Raw genomic sequence first — 24882 nt, 5'->3', positions numbered from 1 at the left:
GTTTCTAAGCTGGTAGAATATTAACCAGACAGTTCTTGGACTTCTTGTCTGCCATGTGGAGAGACACACTATGAGAGATGGAATGAGACTGTCCAGTAGTTAGAGAGATAGAGTCCTATCTTACCTTGGTATTTATATTTAAATGAAATATGGAGTTTCAGTGTATTTGTTTGTTTGTTTAAGACCATTTTCTAAGCAAATAGTTGTCCATAGTATTGCTTATTGATGAACAAATTTTACCTCAGAACCCAATGAGAATAATAACTATGATGATGATGATAGTTTCCATTTATTACAAGCTAAATGTCTAAACATATGCTAAATGTCTCTCACACATTGTTTTCTCATTTATTAAATTAACAATATTCTGAGGTGCTTAAAACTTATAAAATAATGTTTACAGAAGACGCAAAATTAAGAAATCAAACTTTCCCCTTTACCTGAAGCATGACAGAGAATGCTAGACATTCCTCTATCACAAAACAGAAATAGTGATCCAGATGCAGCCAGGGGCTAAAGACACAATTTCAACTGAAAACTATTCCTAAAATTGTGTACAATGTCAGCATCTATCCAACATTCTCAAGCAGGAAATTAGAACTTGGTGGAATTAATTGATTGTAACAGTAAAGAAAATGAGATTTTAGGTAGACCATGATCTCCCATAAGACAGCAGTCCTGGTTTACTTCAGAAACATTGAGTAAAAATTCTATGTCCTTGCAAACTAGAAAGTTTACTGATGTAATTGTATCTGATAGTGGTAATTTTCAGATTTATTTTTCTGTTTATTACTCTTTGGCTGTGTCAATCAGTTTGGCTGCTCCAACCCATTTTTATAACACATACTTACAGCATTACTTACTCTTTGCAAGTCAACTGGCCTGAAATTGGATTCAGCTATAATCATCAAAATTAACTACTTTCTTCACAGCAATAAACATCTAACAATCTTTTCACCTACAAGGAAACTTTTGAAGTATTCACTTTTTTTTATGTTTGCTTTCTTGATTATGAATAAATAGCCATACGTTCTAATCACTTCATTCCTTTCAAAACCCACCCCTTCAATGACACATTCAGTGGCCACCACACCCGAGTAGGTTATTGCCTTCATCGGCCCCTTTACAATATGTTATTGTAAAATGCTTATTTCAACCTGTTTTTATTGTAGATATTTTGTGCAATTTGTGTAATTATTATTGTATCATAACATATTACTTGGCAAAATATGTTACCTGTTATACAATATTAAATTCTGTTCTTTACATCCTTCATGATCAGAGATTGTTTTGTGTTAATTGAAATTTATAATATTTATATACCTCAGGAACTAGCAAAATGTTGAGATAATTTTGGGAATTAAGTTATATGTTTATTATAAATGAATATATAAACAAATCTTATATATGCATCTAAATAAGCAGTATTAAAGTACTTCCATAGACAGATTTATATCTAATAACAATCTTTCCTCTTTCCCCATTGAAACATTGGCTAAGACTTATACTTAATAAAATGCTCTCTCTTTGCCTGTTTAAAAAAAGAAATTGCCTAAGCTGTTTACCTGGAATATACAAAATGGCATGGATGGTACAGTCATTTGAATAGTATCACCCTAAAATTCACATCTACCTGGAACCTTAAGTTGTGTCCCTATTAATAAAAAGTGTTTTTTGCACATGAAATTAAGCTAAAATCAGGTTATACTGGATTAGGGTGGGTCCTAAATCCCATAAGAGGTGTCCATAAAGAAGAGGAGAAAACAAAGAAATACATAGAGAAGGCCATAGGAAGACAAAGCAGAGATTCTTGACAAGCCAAAGAATGTCAAGGATTGCCAGGAGGCACTAGAAAGTAGGAAGAGGCAAAGCAGAATTATTCTCTAGAACCTTCAGAGGGAGCATGGTCCTGTGACATTTCTTTGATTTTAGACTTCTGTCCTTCAGAATGGTGAGAGAGTACACTTTTATTGTTTTAAGCCACCCAGTTTGTGTTACTTTATTACAGTAGCCCTAGGACCTAGTACAAATGGGTTATAATAAACTTTAGATAATGGATACACAATTAACCAAAATAAACAGTTGGCCAAAATTTCTCAGAAATAATCATTTTAAAAGGTAAACCAGCAGGAATAAAGTAAGAAAGTTGTGATGGAATTATTTGAAAACATCTCAAGCATGTCCTGGACTCAGTACATATTCAACTCAAACTCTCATAAAGGTTCATCTGCAGGCACCATTTCAGAATGATGGCCCTGGAGCACTCTGTCACATTATGAAATATCCCATCATCTTCACTTGAGTGTCCTTATTGAGGCAAGAAGATGGAATAATTTATTTTACAGAGACTTACAGCCACAAGAATTGAACGAAAATGGGTTTTCTTTTTAAAATTTACTAGAGTTTTCTCTAGATCAGAGGTTACTGACTTTATTATTTTTTTGTTTCAGTCATGGACTCTCCCTGAGAATCTGCATCCTCACCTTTGAAAAATACACATATGCACCTATACTTTTTTTCTGTCATCTGAATAATTTCCGGATGGTCAGAGATTCTCTGATATCTTGCTGGGTCTCTAACTATCCCTGTTGTAGAGAGTAGCAAATTAGGGAAACCAGCTTCAATCTCCAAATTTGGACACGGTGTCCAATGTTTATTTAATTTATTGAAGTCACTGGTGCTAAGAACGGACTTAAATATGGTTTTCATTTACCCTCACTGTACACAGAGTCCCGGCCCTGTGTTTTGTTTGTGTGTAAAAAAATCTGAATTATAATACTTTAGTAAAGGTAGGATTCTAACTTTGAAGAGTCAGCATCTAATTGAGGAAATAGTTCACACAAACGCAAAGCTAAAATCACATGTTAAAGGATAGGCAAGAGGCCATGTATACACACAAGATATTGTAATATACACACATGCACAATTGGATACTCTATCAGTGTTAGAGCATGTCTCTCAACCACTCAGAACCCTTCAGTGATGACATAACATATACTAAAGCTGGTTACCACACTCTAACCCTTTTTTTTTTTTTAAGAAAAGTTGTTAATACACTAGCTACCAAATTTTGGAACATTGTTTCCACGATGTGAAAGTTTTTCATAGTGTTAAACCCGTATTCCCAAGGAAAAATGAAAGCAAACAAATTAGAAATAAAACAAATCCTCTCTGTTTCTAAAGTGCATTGCAGCTCTAGGGCAGACATGACTTAGACTTTGCTAATCAGATATGATCCCTGCAAAATGCAGATACAGCAATTACTTACATGGGAAAACAGGCTACATGTTATCCATGGTCTGATGCACAAGGGATATGGCTATGTGATACCGGAGCTCCCTGTGATGGGAACATAAAGGTGGCTGGCAGCTTCCTGATCTTGGCAGAGGTAGCCCTGCCTTGAGACAAACAGCTCTGGGGTTTGTTTGTGGAGTTGTTCCTAAGCTCAGCCTACAAAATGCGTATGCACCTCTCCTAACATTTTGTTGAGGCCTCTACATGGCTTAATAAGTCATTTTCTTCTTATCAGAGGTTGCTTTTTGTCACAACTGGCACATTGCCCCTAAAAACCCATGTTTCATTCTTCATATACCTGGATATGTGTCAATGATTATTTGGAACCCTTTGGAAACCCACAGATTGGCCAGTGACTTGACCTGTAGCAAGACTTTCCCCCCAGGCACTTATAACAACAGCAATAAAACAAAACATTAAAGAAGATTAAATTGGTTATTAGTAGGAGATAGAGAAGGCAGATTAGTATTTCAAAGTTGGGTTAAACTATACGAGCCATGCGAAAAATAGATGAGCTAAGTAACTGAGAGACTAGAAAGAAAGGAAAATGGAGCCATTAAAATAGTGAGAGGGAAAACCTGCTATGGAGAGTAGTTTTGACAAATTTCTGATTTCTATCACTGGGCAGAGTAAGGTCCACTTTTATGGTTCCTGACTTTATTATTACCATTTTAGAAATGTGATTCCTTATTTTTTCCTTACCTCGAACTATCTTGAATGAGTCTCGGGAAAATAAGCTATCATAAGAATCTCTACTAAAACAAACCATCACAGGAGAGATTTGGGGTGGGGGTACTTCCCCAACTTTCCTGTCTTCCTCCTTCCCTTCCTTCCTTCCCTCTTTCCTTCCTTCTTTCCTTCCTTCCTTCCTCCCTCCCTCCCTTCCTTCCTTTTCTTTCTTTCCTTCCTTCCCTTCTTTCTTTCCTTCCTCCCTTCCTTCCTTTCTTCCTTTCTTTTTCCCTCTCTGTCTTCCTTTCACTTTTCTTCCCTCCCTTTGTTATTTCTATCTACTCACTAATTTAATATAGACTATGTTTTAATACTAATCTAATTCAAGTATTTGTAGCTACGTACTCCTTTGAAAAGTCCTGAACATTATCAAACTCTCACATTTCATTAAGGAGTTTCAAACTAACCAGAGATGCTTGTCTCAATGACTAATTTATCTAATATTTCAATACCTATGTATTATCCTACTCATCCTTTTCTTATATCTGGAACCATTATAGAGAAACTTATTTTATCCTAGGGGAAACAATGGATAAAATTAAAGAAAATTAGAAATGACAATAGAGAGAGGGTGTTTTAAAAGTGCAAAGTCAAAGAGAATTCTAAGCTTTGGAGTCAATAAGATACTCTATATCACATGATGATGCAGCTATGGAAGTCAGAGAAGAAAGGCTAAGTGTTTTTGTTTCTTTGTTTTGCCTTCTGGTACAACTTTTTACGTTTGCTGTAACCATGCAATATCCAAATACAAAATGCAAAATAAGTAATTGAATGCATAAAACGGATTACATAAGAGACATCAGAATTAGAGACAGATTAGGAAGTTACTAAAAAAATGGTGAGATAGCTACTATAAATCAATTTTTGCATTGTGAGAAATCGCATATTCTGCAAATGTGTACACTAAAAATACAAGATGTAAGAGAAAATTGTGATTGAGGAAGACCACTTACTGTGTAATTTTGTGATCATAATATTAACAAAATAATGACAATAGTAATAAAAATACAACCACAGTTTAATATTTTCTAGCATTTATCCCCCAAATCATACTCAATCCTTTGCCCAGTCTTACAATTAGAATTTACTGTTTTCTCTTTTGAGATGTAGACCCTAAAGGGAATTGACTTCTAATAAAGTAGATTATCATCAGAATTAATTTCTGATACATATTTTTCACTAATCTCTTATTTTAATATGGAGGAATGCCTTAGAGTCCTCTATATTCACAGTTTAGTCAGATATCTTGGTGCAGTAAGAAACATTTTTTAAAATGTTTTGAAGGCACTAAAACACTACTACATGCACTAGAGGGAGGTCTTTTTGCATATTTTCTTTTGTCTTTGTATGATAAAAATTTTCCCTAAAATTTGACAAGGCTTTCCCCTGATTGCTTCAAACCTCAACATGTTGGGAAAAATTACATATAAACCAACACAATTTTTCAAACTTTACTGACATCATTCCATCATTTATTAATTGCTAATAAGGTGATTTGGTAGCAAGAAATACACACTATGGCAGAATAGATTTGACTTGCATGTTCCATGAAAGAGAATATAAGTAGAAAAGCAGAAGGCCTAGACCTGAAATTTGCAGACCCCCTAAATCTCAATAAAGCTTCTGTGAGGGCTTCCCTGGTGGCGCAATGGTTAAGAATCCACCTGCCAATGCAGGGGACACGGGTTCCAGCCCTGGTCTGGGAAGATCCCACATGCCACGGAGCAACTAATCCCGTGAGCCACAACTACTGAGCCTGCGCTCTAGGGCCTGCGAGCCACAACTGCTGAGCCCACGTGTCACAACTACTGAAGCCCGCATGCCTAGAGCCCGTGCTCCGCAACAAGAGAAGCCACCACAATAAGCCTGCACACCGCAACAAAGAGTAGCCCCCGCTCGCCACAACTAGAGAAAGCCCGTGTGCAACAATGAAGACTCAACGCAGCCAAAAATAAAATAATAAAAAAAAAAAAAAAAAAAAAAAAGCTTCTGTGAGTAAAAGCAATCTCAGACACAGGTTAAATGTGATGTCCATGTGAAGACACAGATACCCATAGAGACAGATAAAATAAAGGAGCTTGAAATACTGTGGTTAACTCATAGCTATACTCTTTTCAGTCTCACTCTTAACTTTCTTGGTTAAAAAAAAAAAAAAATCTCCTATTTCTTTTTCTCTTGCATTCTCACTTTGCTATCCATATTCTCCAAATATTCTCTGATGTTCTTTCCCAGTTATGAACACAGTCTTTGAATCACGGGGTCCCATGTATTCCATTCCAGATATGACTGCCTGGATGGAAAAATCAAAATGCTTTCCACCCTACACAGCATTTGCCTAAAAATAAAATCTAAATATTTTCCCCCTCCAAGGGATGAGGTAAATCTTAAAAACTAAATGCCTAGCTGCTAACACAAAAGTGCCTTTTAAGATATTTACCTTCACATATGAAAAAAATACCGATCGTTCTTTAATAATTTTTCAAAAGTCCCTTCTTAAATTGGGACTCCCCCAATATCCTCATTCAGAAGTCATTCAGGAGATTTTGATCTTCTCCCAGAAATCTCTTTATACCTGTATGATCTCCCTCACCTCTCTGTATTTTGTTTAATCAATTTGCCTTTTTATTTTATTACTCCTGAACAAAAATCTTTCAGGCAGTGTCCATACAATTCTACTGTGCAGAGTATGGGCCAAGTATTTTGTTCAACCTCTACATACTGATTATTTGTCAAAATAACAAATCTAAAATTTCAAGGAATTAATAAAAAGGAGCCAAATTGAAAGCATTCAGTTGATAATATATGTTCACCATTAGGTTTTGTTAGAGAAGTCAAAGACTTTTCTGGTTATCAAGTATCATCTTGCGGATTTTCAATATGATGAAAGTAAATAGTAGCAAATTTAATTACAAAGCTTACATTTGTCAGCCATTACTTCTGAAGAGTTGTATTGTTTTTTTTAATTATTCTAGCCTATAGACTTATAAAATTAATATTAAACTTAAAAAATGATCCCATGGAAGGAAATAAAATATTTTGTTGATCCTCATAGGTACCTGATATGAATAATTTATAGCTTGGTTTTAAAAGAGCTTCCTCCTTAAATTCTAGATTTTTAAAAAATTATGTAAGAGGAAAAAACTGATAATACATACACAGAGATATAAATTAGCCCATAATCCTCTCATTCTTATACAACGGGGTTCATGTTGTTGTGTGCGTGTGTGTGTGTGTGTGCATGGATGTGTGTGTACACATCCAAATGTACTTTCTTTCCTATTTTAATACTGGCTTTAACATTGTTTTAAATGTTCCCTTTGTCTTAAATGATCCATGGAAAGTTTTAGACTTGAGTAATCGGGCCCTCTCTGAGCCCCAGTGAACAAGAAATTATCTAGTACAACCAGTATTTCGGTAACTCTAGTTTACTGACATTTTCCACCATAAACAGTAAATCCAAGATTTAGGCCTCAGGGAAAACATTATCAAGTCCATCTCATTAGACTTTCTTAAGAAGACTCAGAAGAAAAAATCATTAGAAAGAAATGAAAATACAATAGAACCATAAGAAAGACACTTAAAACTTTTCTTGTTTTCCTTTTTTCTAAACATCTTTTTGCATATTTGATAAACCATTTTAATGTCATAATCAGAGTACAAATGCTGAATCTTGATACCAAGGCATTTGTATAGTCTATTTTTTAACCTGGGCATCAAAGTGGAAATGATATAGGAATAGTGTAGTTCATCTGTATGTGAAATGTCTCAAAAAATTGGAGGAAGGAAGGGAGGGAGGGAGGGAGGGAGGAAGGAAGGGGAATAAAGGAGACTAGAAATGGCTAAAGCAGTTGATTTGGGATTTAAAATCCACCTTACTGGGATTGATAAAAGAAGATGTATCATTAATTAATCATGGTTTAATAGTTCTAAATAACTAATTTCATTCAAGGAAAAAAAAGAAATAAAAAGGTGGAAATACAAATGTGATGGAGAAATTTTAGAAAATAAAGTAGTTATGTAACAGGGTAGACAAAAAGTCAAAAGGAGGAAAAACCATACAGCATTTTATAGGATCATTACATTTTAAAGGCTGTAAGGAAAGTGGTTACAGCTTATTTATTTCAAATCTACATCACTCTAAGATTACCTCACATAAATTTTTCATTCTAGATTGACTTTTCCTAACATAAGGTCCATTTCTAACTAGCTCTCTTCTTCAGTGCCTGTGATGTCATTTGGTAGACAAATACATTTAGAAAATAAAAATAAATTTTTAACATTGCCCAAGCAAAATAAAATTAGAAGGGAAAATGACCTGGAGATGTATAAACTAATAACATTATCAAATATATGTTAAAGTAGGGATTATATACTCAAGTTTTAACCTTATAGTTCCTCTCCATTAGTACTTAACTAAAGGACATATTTGCATGTGATCATACCCCAGAGCTTACGGCAAATCAATATGTTTATTTGTGTATATTCTTTGACTTGTATGAAATTTTCCTGAAATATGTCTTACCTCATTTTGGAGATCTCGGATCATTTTGTTCTTTCTCTCCATTTCAGTCTTTAAAAAAGCAATCTGAAAATAAATAGAATATCATGTAGACATATTTCAAATTCATTTCTATAGCTTTTATAAATTTATTTTCACAATTTTTGAAGTATAATAAAATTATCTCTTTGTCAACAAATACTGAAAAAGAACAAAGGGTTAAAATTTTCATTAACCAAATTTTTATTGCCCAATTCATAAATATATCCACTAGTTATATCACATAACTTTTTCTTATGTAATAAAAGATTATTTTTAAAAAAACAAAATTTAGTCTGTTTCTGTTTTGTAAATAAGTTCATCTGGGGGGCAGAGATGGTTAGGGAGTTTGGGATTGACTTGTATACACTGCTATATGTAAAATAAATAACCAACAAGGACCCACTGCATAAAAAAAAATGAAGAGGGGACAAGAGAATGTGCTTGAGATGAGATTGGCCATGTGTTGCTAATTCTTGAAGCTAATTGATGGATTAATGGGGATTTATTACACTACTCCTTCCACTTTTGTGTAAGTTTGAAATTCTCCATAATAAAAAAGTTTAAAAAAAATTTTTAAAATTGAGAAATGCATGTTATGACTGTGATTCGCTTACTTGTCTAAACCTCAATTTTTAAAAATGTGGTTCTTAAACAAAGCTAAATTCTAGGGTTGGGCCTAGGAATCTCTTTTCTTAAAACATGCTCCAGGTAATTTTTATATAAGGCCAGGTTTGAGAGCAATTGCATAGCGATGCTCCTGACCTCAAAAGCATGGAATGTTATAAATACTGTACCAGAGAAACCATGATGTTTCCTGCTGAATATGATATTGTCAGAATCTGTACCCTTAGGCCAGTTATTCAAACTGTATCTGTATAAACATTGCATCTTTATCTGCCTGACTACTTTGAAAAAGGTCAGTATAGCACAGTAGCTAAAATATGAGACTCTATGGTCACTGAGGGTTCACTATTTATGTGAATGTATGACAGTGGATGAAACATTTAATTTCTCCAATTTTCAATTTTCTGCCAGTCACATTTTTTTAAAAAGTAAAAGGAACAGGTAAAATTAATTTTACTGATATATTTTATTTAATTCAATATATTCAAAATAGTATCATTTGACATGTAATGGATTAATGATGATAAATTGACTTTTTTTTTTGCAATATATCTTTAGAATCCACTGTGTGTTTTACACGTACAGCATATCTCAATTTGGACTAGCCATTTTATAATGCTCAAAAGCCTCATGTATCTGGTGGTTATATATTGGATAACATAGTCTTAGAGGATTCCTGGAATGATGCAAAAGAGACTGGTAATGTGGATTATCTCTAGAGATAGATTAAGTCAGTGGAAATCAAATTTAGGAGTAAAGTTAATTTTTACCATATATATATATACACATTAAAAAAACAGTTCTGAAACCTTTCAAACATAAACAAAAAAACAAGAGTAATACTATGTAAAATGCTTCTGGGCCCACCCTAAGAATAAATATATATAAATGCTATGTCCAATTTTCTTCAGACCTTGTAAAGAAAATGTTATAGTACTATTAAAGCCCCACCTAATTTTTCTTCCTCCCCTCCCCCCAGAAGTAACCACTATCCTGGATTTGATGTGTAGTAGTCTTGTTCACTTTCTGTACATTATATTTGTTGTGCGTCTGTAAAGCTTTACAACACATATTAACACCTTGTCTTTTCTGGCTTGTGTAGGTGTCCTTGAATTACCATTTCCTCAAAAGGTAACAAAACCTAAACCAAACAATTTTTGATGGTCCAACTACATGTAAAGCCTGAGAACCACTATGTCCATCATTTTGGTCATAACAATTTTCAAGCTTACATTTGAATTATGAAGATCCTCGGAGCAACCTGAAAATGTGAGTCACACTCATTGTCCCATTAGGGAGATAGTTCAATTTAGTAATTAGATATATAATCAAGGGCAGCACATAAGAGTATCTGCTCTTAAATCTAAAATAGCACAATATTTACGAATCAAATCCAAATGTTTTCCCTCTATTTGAGAGTGAGCAATTACAATTACTTCATTCTCCCCTTCTTATCCAACTTTCAACTACATCAACTATAGTCTTCCTAGCAGAAAGAATAATTGTTGAATGATTTGCAACAGTTAAAATATATACTTATTTAATCCTTAGTTAACCTAGGATCCTCAAATAGGGAGAAAAAGCACAAACAGTTTGAGTCTTTACCGAAGTTTGGAAGTGATGAGTCCCAGTAGTATGAAATCTATCTTTTCCTAGATTCCACCAGATGCACATTAAAAAAAAATCATGCTTTTACTAAATATATGTTATTCCCATATTTATTAAGCTTTCTGTCATCTCTTTCTGGACTTTGACTTAGAAAATATCATTCAATTCAAAACATAAACACATTCCCTCCAAAAGATAGGTATTATTTATTTCTGCAGGTATTTACATTTATTGATCATGATGATATATTTTGTTAATATAGTCTTGAATTTGTTCTTATAGACCTTTTACATGTACATTCATTAGTAGAAAAATAGCTATTAGTTTACACATATAGCGATTAATTGATTTTGGAATCATAACTGATGAAGTTTGTAAAATGAGATGAAAGTTTTCAAATTTTTTCTATTTTCCAGAAAATATTTGCCTATATTTGAAGTTAACTGATCTTTAAAAATTAGTAGAAGTCACCATGAAAACCTTCTGCCTTTGAAATACTTGGGAAAGGGGGTCTTTTAGCATAATAAAATTCCTACTGTGTTCAGCTATTCAAGTGCTGAATTTCTTCTTGCAGAAATTTTAGTATTTTATATTTATTTATCTAGAAATTTACATGTACATTTTTAAATGCATTAGGGAACTGTTGCTCATAATACCTTATTTGTTTGAATCCCTATTACAATTATGACTCTTAGCTCTTTTTTTAATTCAACAATTTAAAATTTGAGTCTGTCTTTCTTTTTTTTTTTTTATTTTATTTTTATTTTATTTTATTTTTATTTATGGCTGTGTTGGGTCTTCGTTTCTGTGCGAGGGCTTTCTCTAGTTGCGGCAAGTGGGGGCCACTCTTCATCGCGGTGCGCGGGCCTCTCACTATCGCGGCCTCTCTTATTGCGGAGCACAGGCTCCAGACGCGCAGGCTCAGTAATTGTGGCTCACGGGCCCAGCAGCTCCGCGGCATGTGGGATCCTCCCAGAACGGGGCTCGAACCCGTGTCCCCTGCATTGGCAGGCAGATTCTCAACCACTGAGCCACCAGGGAAGCCCCTGAGTCTGTCTTTCTATTCATAATCTTTCTCATATCTTAAAGTCTTTTATCATAGTCTTTTCAAAGAACTTAAATTTACCTTTTTTTGTTTTCTATTTTATTATTGTCTTCACTAGTCTTTATAATACTCTCTTTATTGCACTGATGTTTTGCTTTTTAAATAACTTCTTGAATTTATGTTGCTAATCTTTTATTTTTCTGGAAAAATGCATTTAAAGCTATCAATTCACCTCAATTATTATATTGGCATGTAGTGTCTTCACTATTATTAAGTATTTCTTTATTTCTTTTATTATTTCTTATTAACCGAAGGGTTATTAGAAAATGTGTTATATATTTTCCAAACATAAAGAATTGTTTAACCATTTATAAAAATTTATTTTAAATTTTATAACAAAAGGATTGAATAACATAGTGTATATGCTAGTCATATTTTTGAACATATATAACTTTTTGTATTATACATATTATATTTCTATAAAATTTCTATAGATGTTCTGCATGTGCTTAAAAAGAATATAGTCACTTTTTTAGAGATTTCTCTATATATCTAATATTTATTAATACCAGTTGTATTTTTAAGATCTTTGTATTTGCATATTTCTCCCTTCACTTATAGACTGATAGATATGGAAGCTGATTTGTTAAGTACATTTATGTTTATGATGGTTATAACTATAACCACCTCATTTTATTTATTTATTTTTCTTTGCTAGCATATAATGCTTTCTCTTACATTATATTTGTGCTTTAAATTTTATTTGCCAGCATTAATATTGCTGTCAATCATTTACTTCTTTTATGTTGTTTTGTATATATTTTCCTGTATTGCTTATTTTAAGTATGTGGTCTTCTCAGTTGTTAAAATTAGCACATTTGTATATATTGTCCTAATTTCTTAATTGTAGTTATTCTGTGTCTTTTAAAAATTATTATTAAAATTAACCCATTTAAATTATTGTTATTTCTAATACATTGAAACTTTTGCCAACAGTAATTCTTTTGCCTACATTTTTCTTTCAATTGGATAATTTATTTATTTTATTATTTTATTTTTTTCTTTCTATTGAGTAGATCAAATTTAGTTTAGATTCTACTATCTACTATATGCCAGATATAATTTTAGGGAAATTATGTATGTTATTTTACTTTTAATTATTCCCCAAATTCTTCAAATAAGGAAACTTGCAGAAGTTAAAGAGCTTACTCAAATTTATAGATAGTAGATGGTCCACTAGGAATTTAAACCCAGAATATTCTTATTCTGTAGCACATGTTAGGTTATGAATACATATAGGGTGTTTCTTGTTTAGTAGAGTATATTGGGGTGGGAGAGGAAAATCCTCCCTCAAGATTCAATGCTGAACTTTAAGAAAAGCACTACAAGGATTCTGAGGTGAGGATAAAGCTGACTCGGCCAGTCCTGTCTCCTTCTTCTTCCCAACTATGCATCCTTTGTCCCCACTTTTGCCATACTTGACTCTTCTAACTTTTGTTGAGCTCTTTCAAATGTTAGAGCTTTCTTCTTTTGGGATGTTAGACACAGTGTGCATAACATATTGGAATAAGCACAGGTTCATACCTTGGCTTCTCCAAATGCTAGCTGTATAAATACAAGCAAGAGTTATTCATTTTCAGAAAAAAAAAAAACAACAATAACAGTAGTGTGCAGTTTTATTGTGAGAATCTGAGAAAACAGTATGTGTTAATACTTCTATTCTGTTCTAACTGTCATTATTTGTGACTAGGCTATGAAGAAGTTGAGATTAAATGTGATAGGTCAAGAAAGAAACGGGATTGCAATTACGGTTGCTCCTTACGCTGGGTCAGATTTTGAGGAGAGGAATCAACATGATAGTGCTAAAAATATGTCTGTTCTTTTATGTAACACCCGCTGTCCAAAGAGCCAGACACTAGGACACCTTGTAGGTTAGCAGTGAGTGTTGCCATGGCATAACAGAGAAGAACAAAGATGCTAATCCTTACAGGTGGGCTGGACAGATAACAGTGAATTTATTAACAAGAAATAATCCTGCACGCAGGAGAATCAACAGTCATTATAACAAAGACTGTCTCTAAGAAGCAGATACCACAGATGACAGACAGGGCTAAGTTTCAGAAGCAAAACTTTATACCCTAATCCAGATACATATACAATATGTTCCCATTTCTCTTCCCTCTTGCATCTCCCTCCCTCCCACCCTCCCCATCCCGCCCCTCTAGGTGGTCACAAAGCACAGAGCTGATCTCCCTGTGCTATGCGGCTGCTTCCCACTAGTTATCTATTTTACATTTGGTAGTGTATATATGTCCATGACACTCTCTTACCCTGTCACATCTCACCCCACCCCCTCCCCATATCCTCAAGTCCATTCTCTAGTAGATCTGCGTCTTTATTCCCGTCTTGCCACTAGGTTCTTCATGGCCTTTTTTTTTTTTTTTTTTCTTATTTCTTAGATTCCGTATATATGTGTTAGCATACTGTATTTGACAATTCTTAAAGGGGCTGGGATCCCAGGTAATCAACCTGGATGGAGACCTTGTATTAGTCCTGTTTCTAGCTTCTGTAAACTTGATGCTTTAACATCTACCTTGCATATATACGCAGACTAGCCTTGTTATGGACAACCCAATAATATGCTTGAGTCATCCTATCTTGACCTCCTGCCTTCCTCATCGCTGCTCCTTCCCCACCCACTCTTCCTGGTGGTATGCTTTTCAAATACACACTAACCAATACAGAGCCTAGAACTCCAGCCACCCCTTGTACTGGGTTCTCACACTTCAGGCGACTATCCACCTGCTTTAATCACCCCAGGGCCGGGTACGAGACAAATAGTCCCTGTGCCCCAGAGCCTGCTGAAGTCATTCAAATGGGCCAATCCTAGGCCTGCTTACCCTGCCTAGCCCATTCCTTCCCACAGAAACCACAGTAAAGGCTCTTGTTCACAGTTTCCCCACCTTCCTTTGCCTTGTGCCTGACCTGGTGCTTCCCTGCGTGGTCCCCGGTCATGTGGCATGCCCCCCTCTTGGGAACTGTGAGAAATAAACTATCTTTCCAAAGGTAGTTGTTTCCTGATCTATTGGTCTTACTATACCTCAAATTTTCTATTAATATACTATATTTTCAAATAGATTCAGGTCCTCGAACAAGATCAAAGGTTCAATCTCCATAAATGGTACATAAGTGCATGTGGGGAATGAGGTAGAAATCTAGTTTTTAGCACTGCTATCCAGAGCACCATCTCTCCTGCCCATGGTGAATATTAGTTATAAGAATTGAAACGTGAGGGTCAATAGAACATCATTTTGAGAGAGAAAACCTGGAGAGAAGTTTGATTCTTAAACTTTGGGGTGTCTCAGAATCACCTGTGTAGTTGATTAAGTAGGCAGATGGTGTGGCTCCACCCTTGGGAGATGTCTATTCAGTGGATGTTGGGTATGGCTTAGAGATCTGTATAGCTTAACTTAGTTCAAGGTCACACCCCAAAATTCAAGAGCCACTGATAGGGGGCCCGACACCAACACTCTTGCCCTGAGTTTTTCATCCATAAATAAGGGTTGGGAATCAGAAGACCCCTAAGAATCAAATACAATGAAAATATTTTTTTGGAATTATTGCTGCTAAGTATTTTTGTAATCTTGTTGATTGTGTTTTTTTCATTGTACTTTCATTTATATTTGTCACAGGTGTATTTGTTCCATAATGATTTTAGGGAAAATTTAACAATTTTCCAGCCCCAAAGCAAAGGACGCAGAAAAGAAACACTTACAGTAGCCTGCTGTTTTTCTGCTTTCTCAGTTGTCTCTTTAAGCTGATTTTCCAGGGCCTCCTGGAGAGACTTCATTTGTTCTCTTGTTTAGTAGAAAATAGAGAGCAAAAGAGAGACATGATATAAATCTCTTATTTCCTATTTACATGATGAAAAGAGGTTTTGCTGTATATATACATTTAGGAAACATAACTAGAATATATAGAGCCACGGTTAAACGTACAAGATGTATCTCAGGACTCTGGTAATAAAGAGTCTTCTCTCCCATGCAAGCACTAAAAGCAAGCTGTATTTAAGGGAAATTGCCTTGCTATTGTGTCGTATAAGAATGCTACTGTGTGAATCATCTGTGAGCTGCATAATGTGTTAAATCAAATCGATATAATAATTAGAGTTAGAAAGCTAATTTTAGTGACAGCATGCCAGGGTGTGAACATGCTGTTTAGAAAAAAAAGTTACCATAGACTTGCTGATGGGATAAAATTATCATTCCCTTGGATGCTCTACATTAACTAATTCTAAAGCATTGTGTTTTAGACATCCTGTATAAGGTCTGAGACTTTTTGTAAAAACAAAGAGAAAAAAGACTTATTTTTAATGCGAAAGCTGCCTCATTTATTGGGGATAATAAAAAATACATGTCTGCACATATATACATATTGTGTCTCAAGTTCAGTAGGACATATGGACCCTGTCTCACATTAAAAATATAAATATTTTCATAAATATGAATTCCCCTCAAGGGTTTAGGATTTTCTCAATTATGACAAATTTTATTATATTTCTGTGCCTTCATTTTATCACCTAAGCTATCACTTCAAAAAGTTCAGATAGCCAATAACAGTATATGAGTGAGTGTGTGTGTAGGTGTGTGTTAAGAACGGCTAGAGGAATAAACTCCTTCAAAGCAACAGCAACAACCAAACAGAAACCTTTTCTAGTCTTAGCAGCACACAAACTAAAATTCCCAGACTAGAGCCAAAAGACAACTTCTGGAACAAAAATATTTTCTTGGTGTGTAACCACAATAAAGAGACTATGGGATAGGAAAGCACATTCTTAGACTCATTTTTTTTTTCACCTATAAATGGGCACAATAATAGAACTACCTCATAGGTTTATAGTGAGGTTTAGAAGATGTAATATAGGCAAAATGCTTAGCAAATGCCTGGAAAATAATCACTTAATACACGAGACCATTATCACAACCACTGGCACCACTTGAGGTCTCTGTGTTCATGCTTTGACCACCACATCCTGCACAACCACAAGCTGCTCTTTCATCCAGAAGGACTTAATGATGCCTCCAGATTTCTTACTCTAGAAACTATTAGGTCCCAGTTTCAATTTTAGGAATATCCATGAGAGTCTGTACGATCACTGGAATCAATCTGGATCTTGTTTATCAAGGCAACGTATAACAGGAACAAGTTATACAATAATTACAGTCACTTTGGTTTTTAGATGATTTATGCTTGTTTGGGTAAAGCTTTAACATGCTTTTGCTTAAAGTGGATTTTAATTCTCAGCTTCCATTACGGTCTCAAACAGGTTTTATTTATCAGAATTGTTTCACATGTAGACTTCCATTACTTCTCCTGATATTTTCCACAAAGAGCATGTGTGGCATAATAGAATACAAAATAATAGTAATATTTACATATATTGTAGGCTTACAGTATACCAGGCACTCCATAAAATGGAAAACTGATACATAAAGAGGTGGTGTAATTGTGTTCTGCAGCCTATGTGCTCAAATTCTAGAGAGTCATTATACTACCCTTATTGAGGGAGACAGACAGAGAGAAAGAAAGAAGGAAGGATCTACATTCTATTCCTAACACTCAAATCTTCAACAAGTACTGAATAAAAATGCAATAGGACTATTATATTTCCAACTAGAAAAAAGTTATAATAAAATCTTGTAATACTTATTCGTTATTTCTGGATTTTAAAATTCTCATTTTTATTTTAAAGTGATACATATATTTTAAAATTAAATGATAAAATTCATATATTTTATAAAAATTAAAATAAGTGTTTATATATGTATATATATATATTCAAAAATGCCCACATACTGACATCTATAGACAATAGGGAATAAGAAAAAAATAAGTTGCAAAAGCTGTTAAAAGCTGGAGAAGGTAGAGAATTCTTTTCATTTTCATGGCGAGGAAAGCTATCAGACAGAGAATGGCAAAGCAGGACTTCTGAAACTTCTGAATCTCTCCATCTCCTTTTTCAGACTTATTTCTGCACATTCTCACTGCTCCCATGCTTTAGGTGGCCCCAAACTCCTGTCCCACAACTTGCTCAGTTCTACTCCGACCACCCCCCTCCACCAAATGGGATTTGCACAAAATATGTAGAGCTACTCTTGGGCCCTATTTGGCACTGAACTGAAGCTTGAATTCTAAAGAACTGTTGGCTCCAGCGACACTGTGATAGGGTTTCTCGGATGTTGAGTACATTTTAGCATAGAATTTCACGGTTACAAGGGATTTTAAAAGGCAGCTGTTTCACACATCTTCCATCCCCAATTATAAATATAAAAATACCTCACCCTACAGGAAGGTATTCTTTTCATCTGGTTACCAGATTGTACTGTCATAACATCACAGACAGAAACCTTGCCACTATCTCAGGCATTCTTTTCCTTTACAGAGAACTCGATATACTAAAATCCATTAGTACACAGAGTCCAAAACTGCCTTCTCAAAATCTCCACCCACCATCCACCGTAGAGAGTAAAATGTTTTACTCCTTTTTATTTTCAAGACAGCTTTTCAGAAACTTCAGGGTACTCTCCTATCTCCCAGGGTCTCTATATTTTGGTTACATACTCTCACTCCTCACACAGTATGGCTTAAAAGTCTTTCCATCAACCGGAGGACTCTTCTATGAATATTACCTAAGTTGTCTAAATATTTCTGAAATGTAACAATCAAGAGTCAATGCAACTTTCTCCTTCTCATGTAAGAGTATGCGTGCATGTGTACACACACACATACACTACACACACAAACACACATATACACATTCCTTTCTCTGTACCTCTCTGGCAGAAAGACATGCTGCTCTCATTACCTGGTTGTTTACGACCATGCCATATCCTCTGCGTTTACTTACTTACAATCTAGTACAGCTACACAGAGGGACTTTATCAGTTGCCTGTTGGTTACAATTCCAAGAAGGAAATTCTAACTGATTCAGTTTTGTTTTGGTAGACACCTATGAGGTAATTAACTGTAGCCAGTGATGTCAGAGACACATAAAAGCAGCATGACTTCTAGGGACCACTTCACCAGGTAAGGGCCAGGTGGCAAGGATCCCCGAGGACATGGAGTTACTGAGAACTGGGTGTATAGCCAAATGGCATCTGCAATACATTTTAGTCTTTCAGGCTCTGATAATACTTCTAAATTTGCCATCAGTTAATACTTTTTATAGTCTGAGATAATTTTTTTCTCTTTTACTGTTTATTAATCTCTTTTATTTTGGAAATGAGATACATAGCCTCCTTCACATTCAGATAGCCATGATTTTTATAACTCTTTCTAACTAAACAGCAAAAACTAATATATCAAATGTATTATACTTTTGAGAAATCACCTATTGTTAGGATTTATTGAATTTTCCATGCTGACTTTGTGTACATTATACAAGTTATGCATTTTAACAAATTTTATAATTTTGGATTAAACTTTGAAATCACAATACCAAAATATATGCTCCATTTAACACATTCATTGAAAAACTTGGTCCATCATCTGGCTATCTGTATACCATGCCAAATGTATAGATGATGGCCTGAAATTCTTAATAACTCTAACCATGTTTTTCCTCATTTGCCTGGATATTTTGTGTGTCATGTAGAAACAACCATAGATAATTTAAGAAAATATCAGTAAGCTAAAGGAATAGGTTTTTCCTTATTCACATCATGCATAAGCCTGTCTCTTCATCTGTGTCTCTCCTGCAAAAAGGAAAGGCTGATTTCGTTGCTCTTTCACTCCATGGTCCTCACTGATGAGATCTCTCTGTCTCTTCTCTAGGGGACCTTTCCTCAGCCTGGTCTATGTCTCTTTCTTCCTGCCTTGAACAATGTTGTCAGAATAATTCCCCTAATATAATTCTTTAATTATATCGTTCTTTTACAGAGCTACATGAATGGGTTTTCTGTTGCTTATGCAGAAGTCCACTCTGAGCTAACCTTTAAGAGTGGTCCCAGTCTATGCACAACAGCTTTATTTTCTGATCTTTCCTGCCTCAATCTGTCTTTTTCAGTCACTGCAACCCTCTCACTGGTACTGCACATGCATTATGCAGAAGTCATTTCTATTTTTATGTTTTTATTATCTTTTCCCAACATGGAAGACTCTACAAAAAGTGATAATTTTCAGTGACTCTTGGTCTGTTTTTGTAATAGGGAAGAATCTTTTGTATTCTATTACAAGTTGATCACTAACGGGATGTTGCCTATAAGCTTAAATTATACATAATGGTCCATCTCTGGGAACCCTGCATCCCAGGTAATGAGCATTAAGCTAAAATACCTTTGTTTAGCTCACAGGAAACATCCTGACCAGGTCTACCTGTGAGTGACTGCAGGGAAGAAGAAATTAACACATCCCCTCCGGAGGCTGCCATTTTAGTATAAAAGGAGCCTGAATTCTAACTCAGGCAAGATGGTTCTTTGGGGCAGAAGCCCATGATCTTCTCGGTTTTTATGGCTTTCTGAATAAAGTCACTATTTCTTGCCTCAAGAACTCATCTCTTGATTATTGGCCTGTTGTGCAGGGAGCAGTACGAGCTTAGGCTTGGCAGCATTTTGACTAGCTATTTCTATTGAAAATGTTGTTTATAATTCTCCACTAACTCAGTGAATCACAAATACTTGTGTGATATTGAGCACAGGTGTTTTAAAAAGCGGATTATTTCAAACCAGTAAAATAATTTAAAATCATGTAATTTTGGAAACATGCTCAGACCCATATTTTATATGACATCTTTTTAATATTGGACTTTGGAGAGAATTTCATGTTCAGTAAATAATGATTCCATTTAAATAATAACAAGAGTCAATATAAGATGCTTGATTTGATTTTTAACATGTCATCGCTTCAATGCCATGAGGTTTCTGGGTCAAGAGGTAAGGACAGTGGAGAAGACAGAAGATGGTGAGAAGGGACTACATAGTGTAGCATCTGTCAACTTTTTAAACAGCTTTTTGCTTTGGATCAGTAAACTATCTTGAAAGGGTATGGCTATGGGTAAGACACAGCAGAGCAAATTCCAATTAACACAACTCTCATCAATTCACTTAAGCATTTTGAGCAACAATTTCCCATTTACTGAATGGGGACAATAATATTTAATCTATACTTGTGCTGTTGAAACAAGATAAAAATATATAATGCATCTAGTAGAGCCTCTAGTAAATGCATAACAAATAACAAATGCTGGCTTGTTTCTACCTTAAAATACCTTGGCTTTTTTTTTTTCTTGAGAAGCAATTTCAAGTCATATAGTTTTTTTAATACTGCATAGAAATCTAGCTCATAGTTCACTTCCTTCCAAAATAAACATGGCAACAATAATAAAACTGTTCCAATTATACTGCATTGTTTACCCCATTTCTTACCACCCCCCACCACTATCGCCACGATCAAGTTTTGATACTATTAAAAATGGCCAAAATCCTCTACAGGTTATAAACTTCAGATCACAGAATCTGAAAAAGAAAAAAAAAAAAAACCAAGAAACGGCCCACTGATGTCATTGTTATTGGACCTATTGATGGGCAGACTTATGTGGGCCCATCTTAGTGGGACAATAAAGGAAAGTACTCCAGATCCTTAACAGTTGAATGGAGATCTGCAGACAAGCAGCATCAGTATTGGGATCACCCATCACCAGGGAACGTGTTAGAAATGCAGAATCTCAAGCGCCATCCTACACTTATGTTATAACGATCTGCATTTGAACAAGATTCTTGTACATTAAAGTGTAAGTAAGAATATAAAGAAATGAATGCATTTAGAATAAACTTATTCTTGTGAAGTCTGAATGGAGTTTGGCTATGGAGAAAAAGAACTAAGCAAATAAAAGGAAAACACAGCCTTACCTTTGTTTCTGACCTATTTCCAGAAGCTTCTGAACATCAGTTTTGGCAGATTTCTCATCGTTTTTCAAATTCTGATAAGAAAAGTGGGAAAAGGAAGTCTTATTCAGGTGATAAATTGAAGCTTACTTTACTTTTGTGTTTATGGCACAAGGTGTGGCTGCACTTAGGCCCTGAAATAAGAATGTGCAAACGAGGCCATGATGGTCCCCATGGCTCTCAGGATGCACAATTTATGACACCAAGTGGTGCAAGTGCTACACAGTGAGTGAAAGGGAATGAACTGAGATTCAGCCTTTAGAGGTTCAGTGGAGGAGAAAGTACACTCCAAATACCTAGGTCTCTTTATAAGTGAATATAAAACATATCTTCTGCTCTTCATTTGAAGTTTTACTATGTTCTCTGCAGGCATGTTAAGCTGGTTCTGGCATAGTTTCTACAAACACAAGGAGACATAAAAGGCCTCCCTAAATAAGCTAAGTAATAATACATCAGGATGAAAGCAGTCAAATGGCATGCACCTCTTTGGTCTTGTCTATTATTTATGAGTAACGCATTAGAATGCATAGAAAAACTAGGGCCATTTAAAATTGTAACTGTTCTGTATAGATAGTGTATTAAAGAAAAAAAAAATACCACCTCAGTCATTACTGTTTATTTACTCTGGCAAATTCAGCATTGACAGACTGTGAATTAAAAGAGAAAAGCCCACTGAGCTTTTCTCATTAGAGAATCTGACCCATTAATCCTTCCCTGAAAACTTTCTTATTTATACTTAGTAAATTATTTAACAGGGTAACCTATCCTTTTTGATATTAAAATTTGAAACAGAGGCAATAATATTGTTTGTTAAAAGAACAGCTATGACAGGTAAGGAACTGACAATAACAAGAATGGCAAACATGTTGCTTACTTAATATTTATTTAACAACAAAGCCATAGTGTCTGCCTTCACCAATTTTTCAGCCTAATGCTAGAAATAATTTTCATGTAGTAAGTTAAGCATTCTGATGTGGATGTGGTGGGGTGAACATCACAAGAGAACCCTTTTCCCTAAAATGACTGATTGATATCATTATTAGGAAGCAGCCAATAAAAGGTGTTCTGTTTATTTGAAAAGAGTAGCTTGACATAAAACACAAAAAAGCAGGTTGGGGAGAAAATCACCAATCATGGGATTTACAGTTCAAAGTGCATCATGGCCATACGACCTGGGACAGGTCACAAAATCTGCCCTTTGACTTCCTTATCTGATAAACAGGGATGAGAATTTTGAAGAGCCTACATTAGACAGTTACTGGAAAACTCAAAGGGGATAATAGATGTGTGAAAGCACTTGGTGAAAAGTTTAATAAAAATATGCTTATTCATTTTACCATCTGCTACACTCCAGGCATTCTGAAGGAAACCAAGATTAAAAGGGCATGGCACTATCCTCAAGAAATTAAAAACAAAACAAAACATGAAATGAAGAAATGAAAATGTGAAAAGGGTAGGTATGCAGATGAGGGTCTGAAAAATGTATCCAATTAGAAGAGCTCATGAGTATTTGATTATTATTTCCCCAGCAATGTCCAGAGAAGTGGGGTATACGTCTTGGAAAATAATTTTGATGACTTTAAGGATACCAAAGAGTAATATACCTACTACTTAATTAATACAATGTTTATTTATGGATCTATATTGTGATGCCATCCAGGTGCTATGGTTACAGAGATGAACAAGGCTTTCAAAGCTCATGTCTTTATGAAGGCTCACTGGAAAAAAATATGAAAAAAATGTGTACAATGGGCAATATATTTATTTACTTACTATGAGTTTGAAACCTGGAATCAACATTTATTAGATGTATGACTTTGGGAGATTCCTGTGGCCTCTTTGAATTTTGTTTCCTCACCGTACAATGAGTAAAATATTATCTTATTTTGTGAAAAGCTTGTTGAGGGGATTTAATAAGATAAAAATTAAAAAAAAAACACCTTGCACAATGGCTGTCACAAAATAAATAAAAGGCATTTTAAAAGATTGCAATTACTTTTGGTGATAGATGTATTACCCTTTCACAAAGTAACTCCACAAAACTACATTTATTGCAAGTAATTTCCTAGACTGTAATTCGATGTCTTTTTTTTTTTAGATTCCATATATATGTGTTAGCATACGGTATTTACGGTATTTGTTTTTCTCTTTCTGACTTACTTCACTCTGTATGACAGTCTCTAGGTTCATCCACTTCACTACAAATAACTCAATTTCGTTTCTTGTTATGGCTGAGTAATATTCCATTGTATATATGTGCCACATCTTCTTTATCCATTCATCTGTCGATGGACACTTAGGTTGACTTAACTTAGGCTGCTAGTATAGAGATATTGAGTGTCCTGGCTGGAAGTACTGACCACTCGTGGGCATTTATTTCACCATAAGCTTAAAAAATTCTCAACGTGCCAGGTGTTTCATGCCTCTAAGAAGGTGCAGGTGTCTTAAATATTCTTTGAAGTCTCATAAAACTTGTGAATTTCTACTTAATGAAAAGGAGGCGTTCTGGCCTCAACTTCCTATGTGGAAATCAATATGCACCCATTTTCATCCTAGTCAGTGCGTCCCTAATGCTCTGTGCAAACTTCTACCATAGAACTGTTATTCCTGCACTGTTACCATCTTGCTACCTGTCACTGTATCCTAGTGGAGTGTGAGTAATTTTTCTGCTATTTTCATGTTCTCAAGATGCAATACAACTTCTGGAACAAGAGCTTGGGTGTTGGGTTCAAAATACCAGATCCACCTCCTAACTTTCTCTGTGCTCTTAGATTCCGAGCCCTTTTCTAACTCTGTTTTCTCACCTGTAAAATGAGGCTAATAATAATCATAGCATAATTATCATGTGAAAATTAATTAAAAATTGGAGAAAGAGGACCAAACACAAGAGACCACATTCAATAAACTGTAGTGGTTACTGACACCATAACCATCATCATGGGACTAAAAAGCTAAGAACAATGGTGATTACACAAGGTTCAGAAACTTGGTTCAGTGCCATAACTAACAGACTGGCTCTGGAGTCAGACTGCCTGCATTTAAACTCTGGTTTCCTTTGTGACATTCAAGCATGATTCCTCATGTGTAACAAGAAAAATCAC

At 34.9% G+C, this 24882-nt stretch overlaps 1 protein-coding gene across 1 annotated transcript in view; it reads right to left on the bottom strand.

Moving 5' to 3' along the window:
- LUZP2 (leucine zipper protein 2) overlaps positions 1 to 24882 on the bottom strand; it is a 446993-nt gene that overhangs the window by 218299 nt on the left and 203812 nt on the right. The window contains exons 3-5 of the mRNA XM_082476703.1: positions 21746 to 21816; positions 15616 to 15697; positions 8546 to 8608 (exon numbers count right to left, since the gene is read on the bottom strand). Coding sequence (XP_082332829.1) covers positions 8546 to 8608; positions 15616 to 15697; positions 21746 to 21816 — 216 coding nt within the window. The remainder of the gene's footprint in view (positions 1 to 8545; positions 8609 to 15615; positions 15698 to 21745; positions 21817 to 24882) is intronic.

Source organism: Balaenoptera physalus, assembly GCF_965194825.1.
Source record: "Balaenoptera physalus genome assembly, chromosome: 10".
Taxonomy (NCBI): Eukaryota; Metazoa; Chordata; class Mammalia; order Artiodactyla; family Balaenopteridae; genus Balaenoptera; species Balaenoptera physalus.
This window is presented reverse-complemented; position numbering and strand designations above follow the sequence as displayed.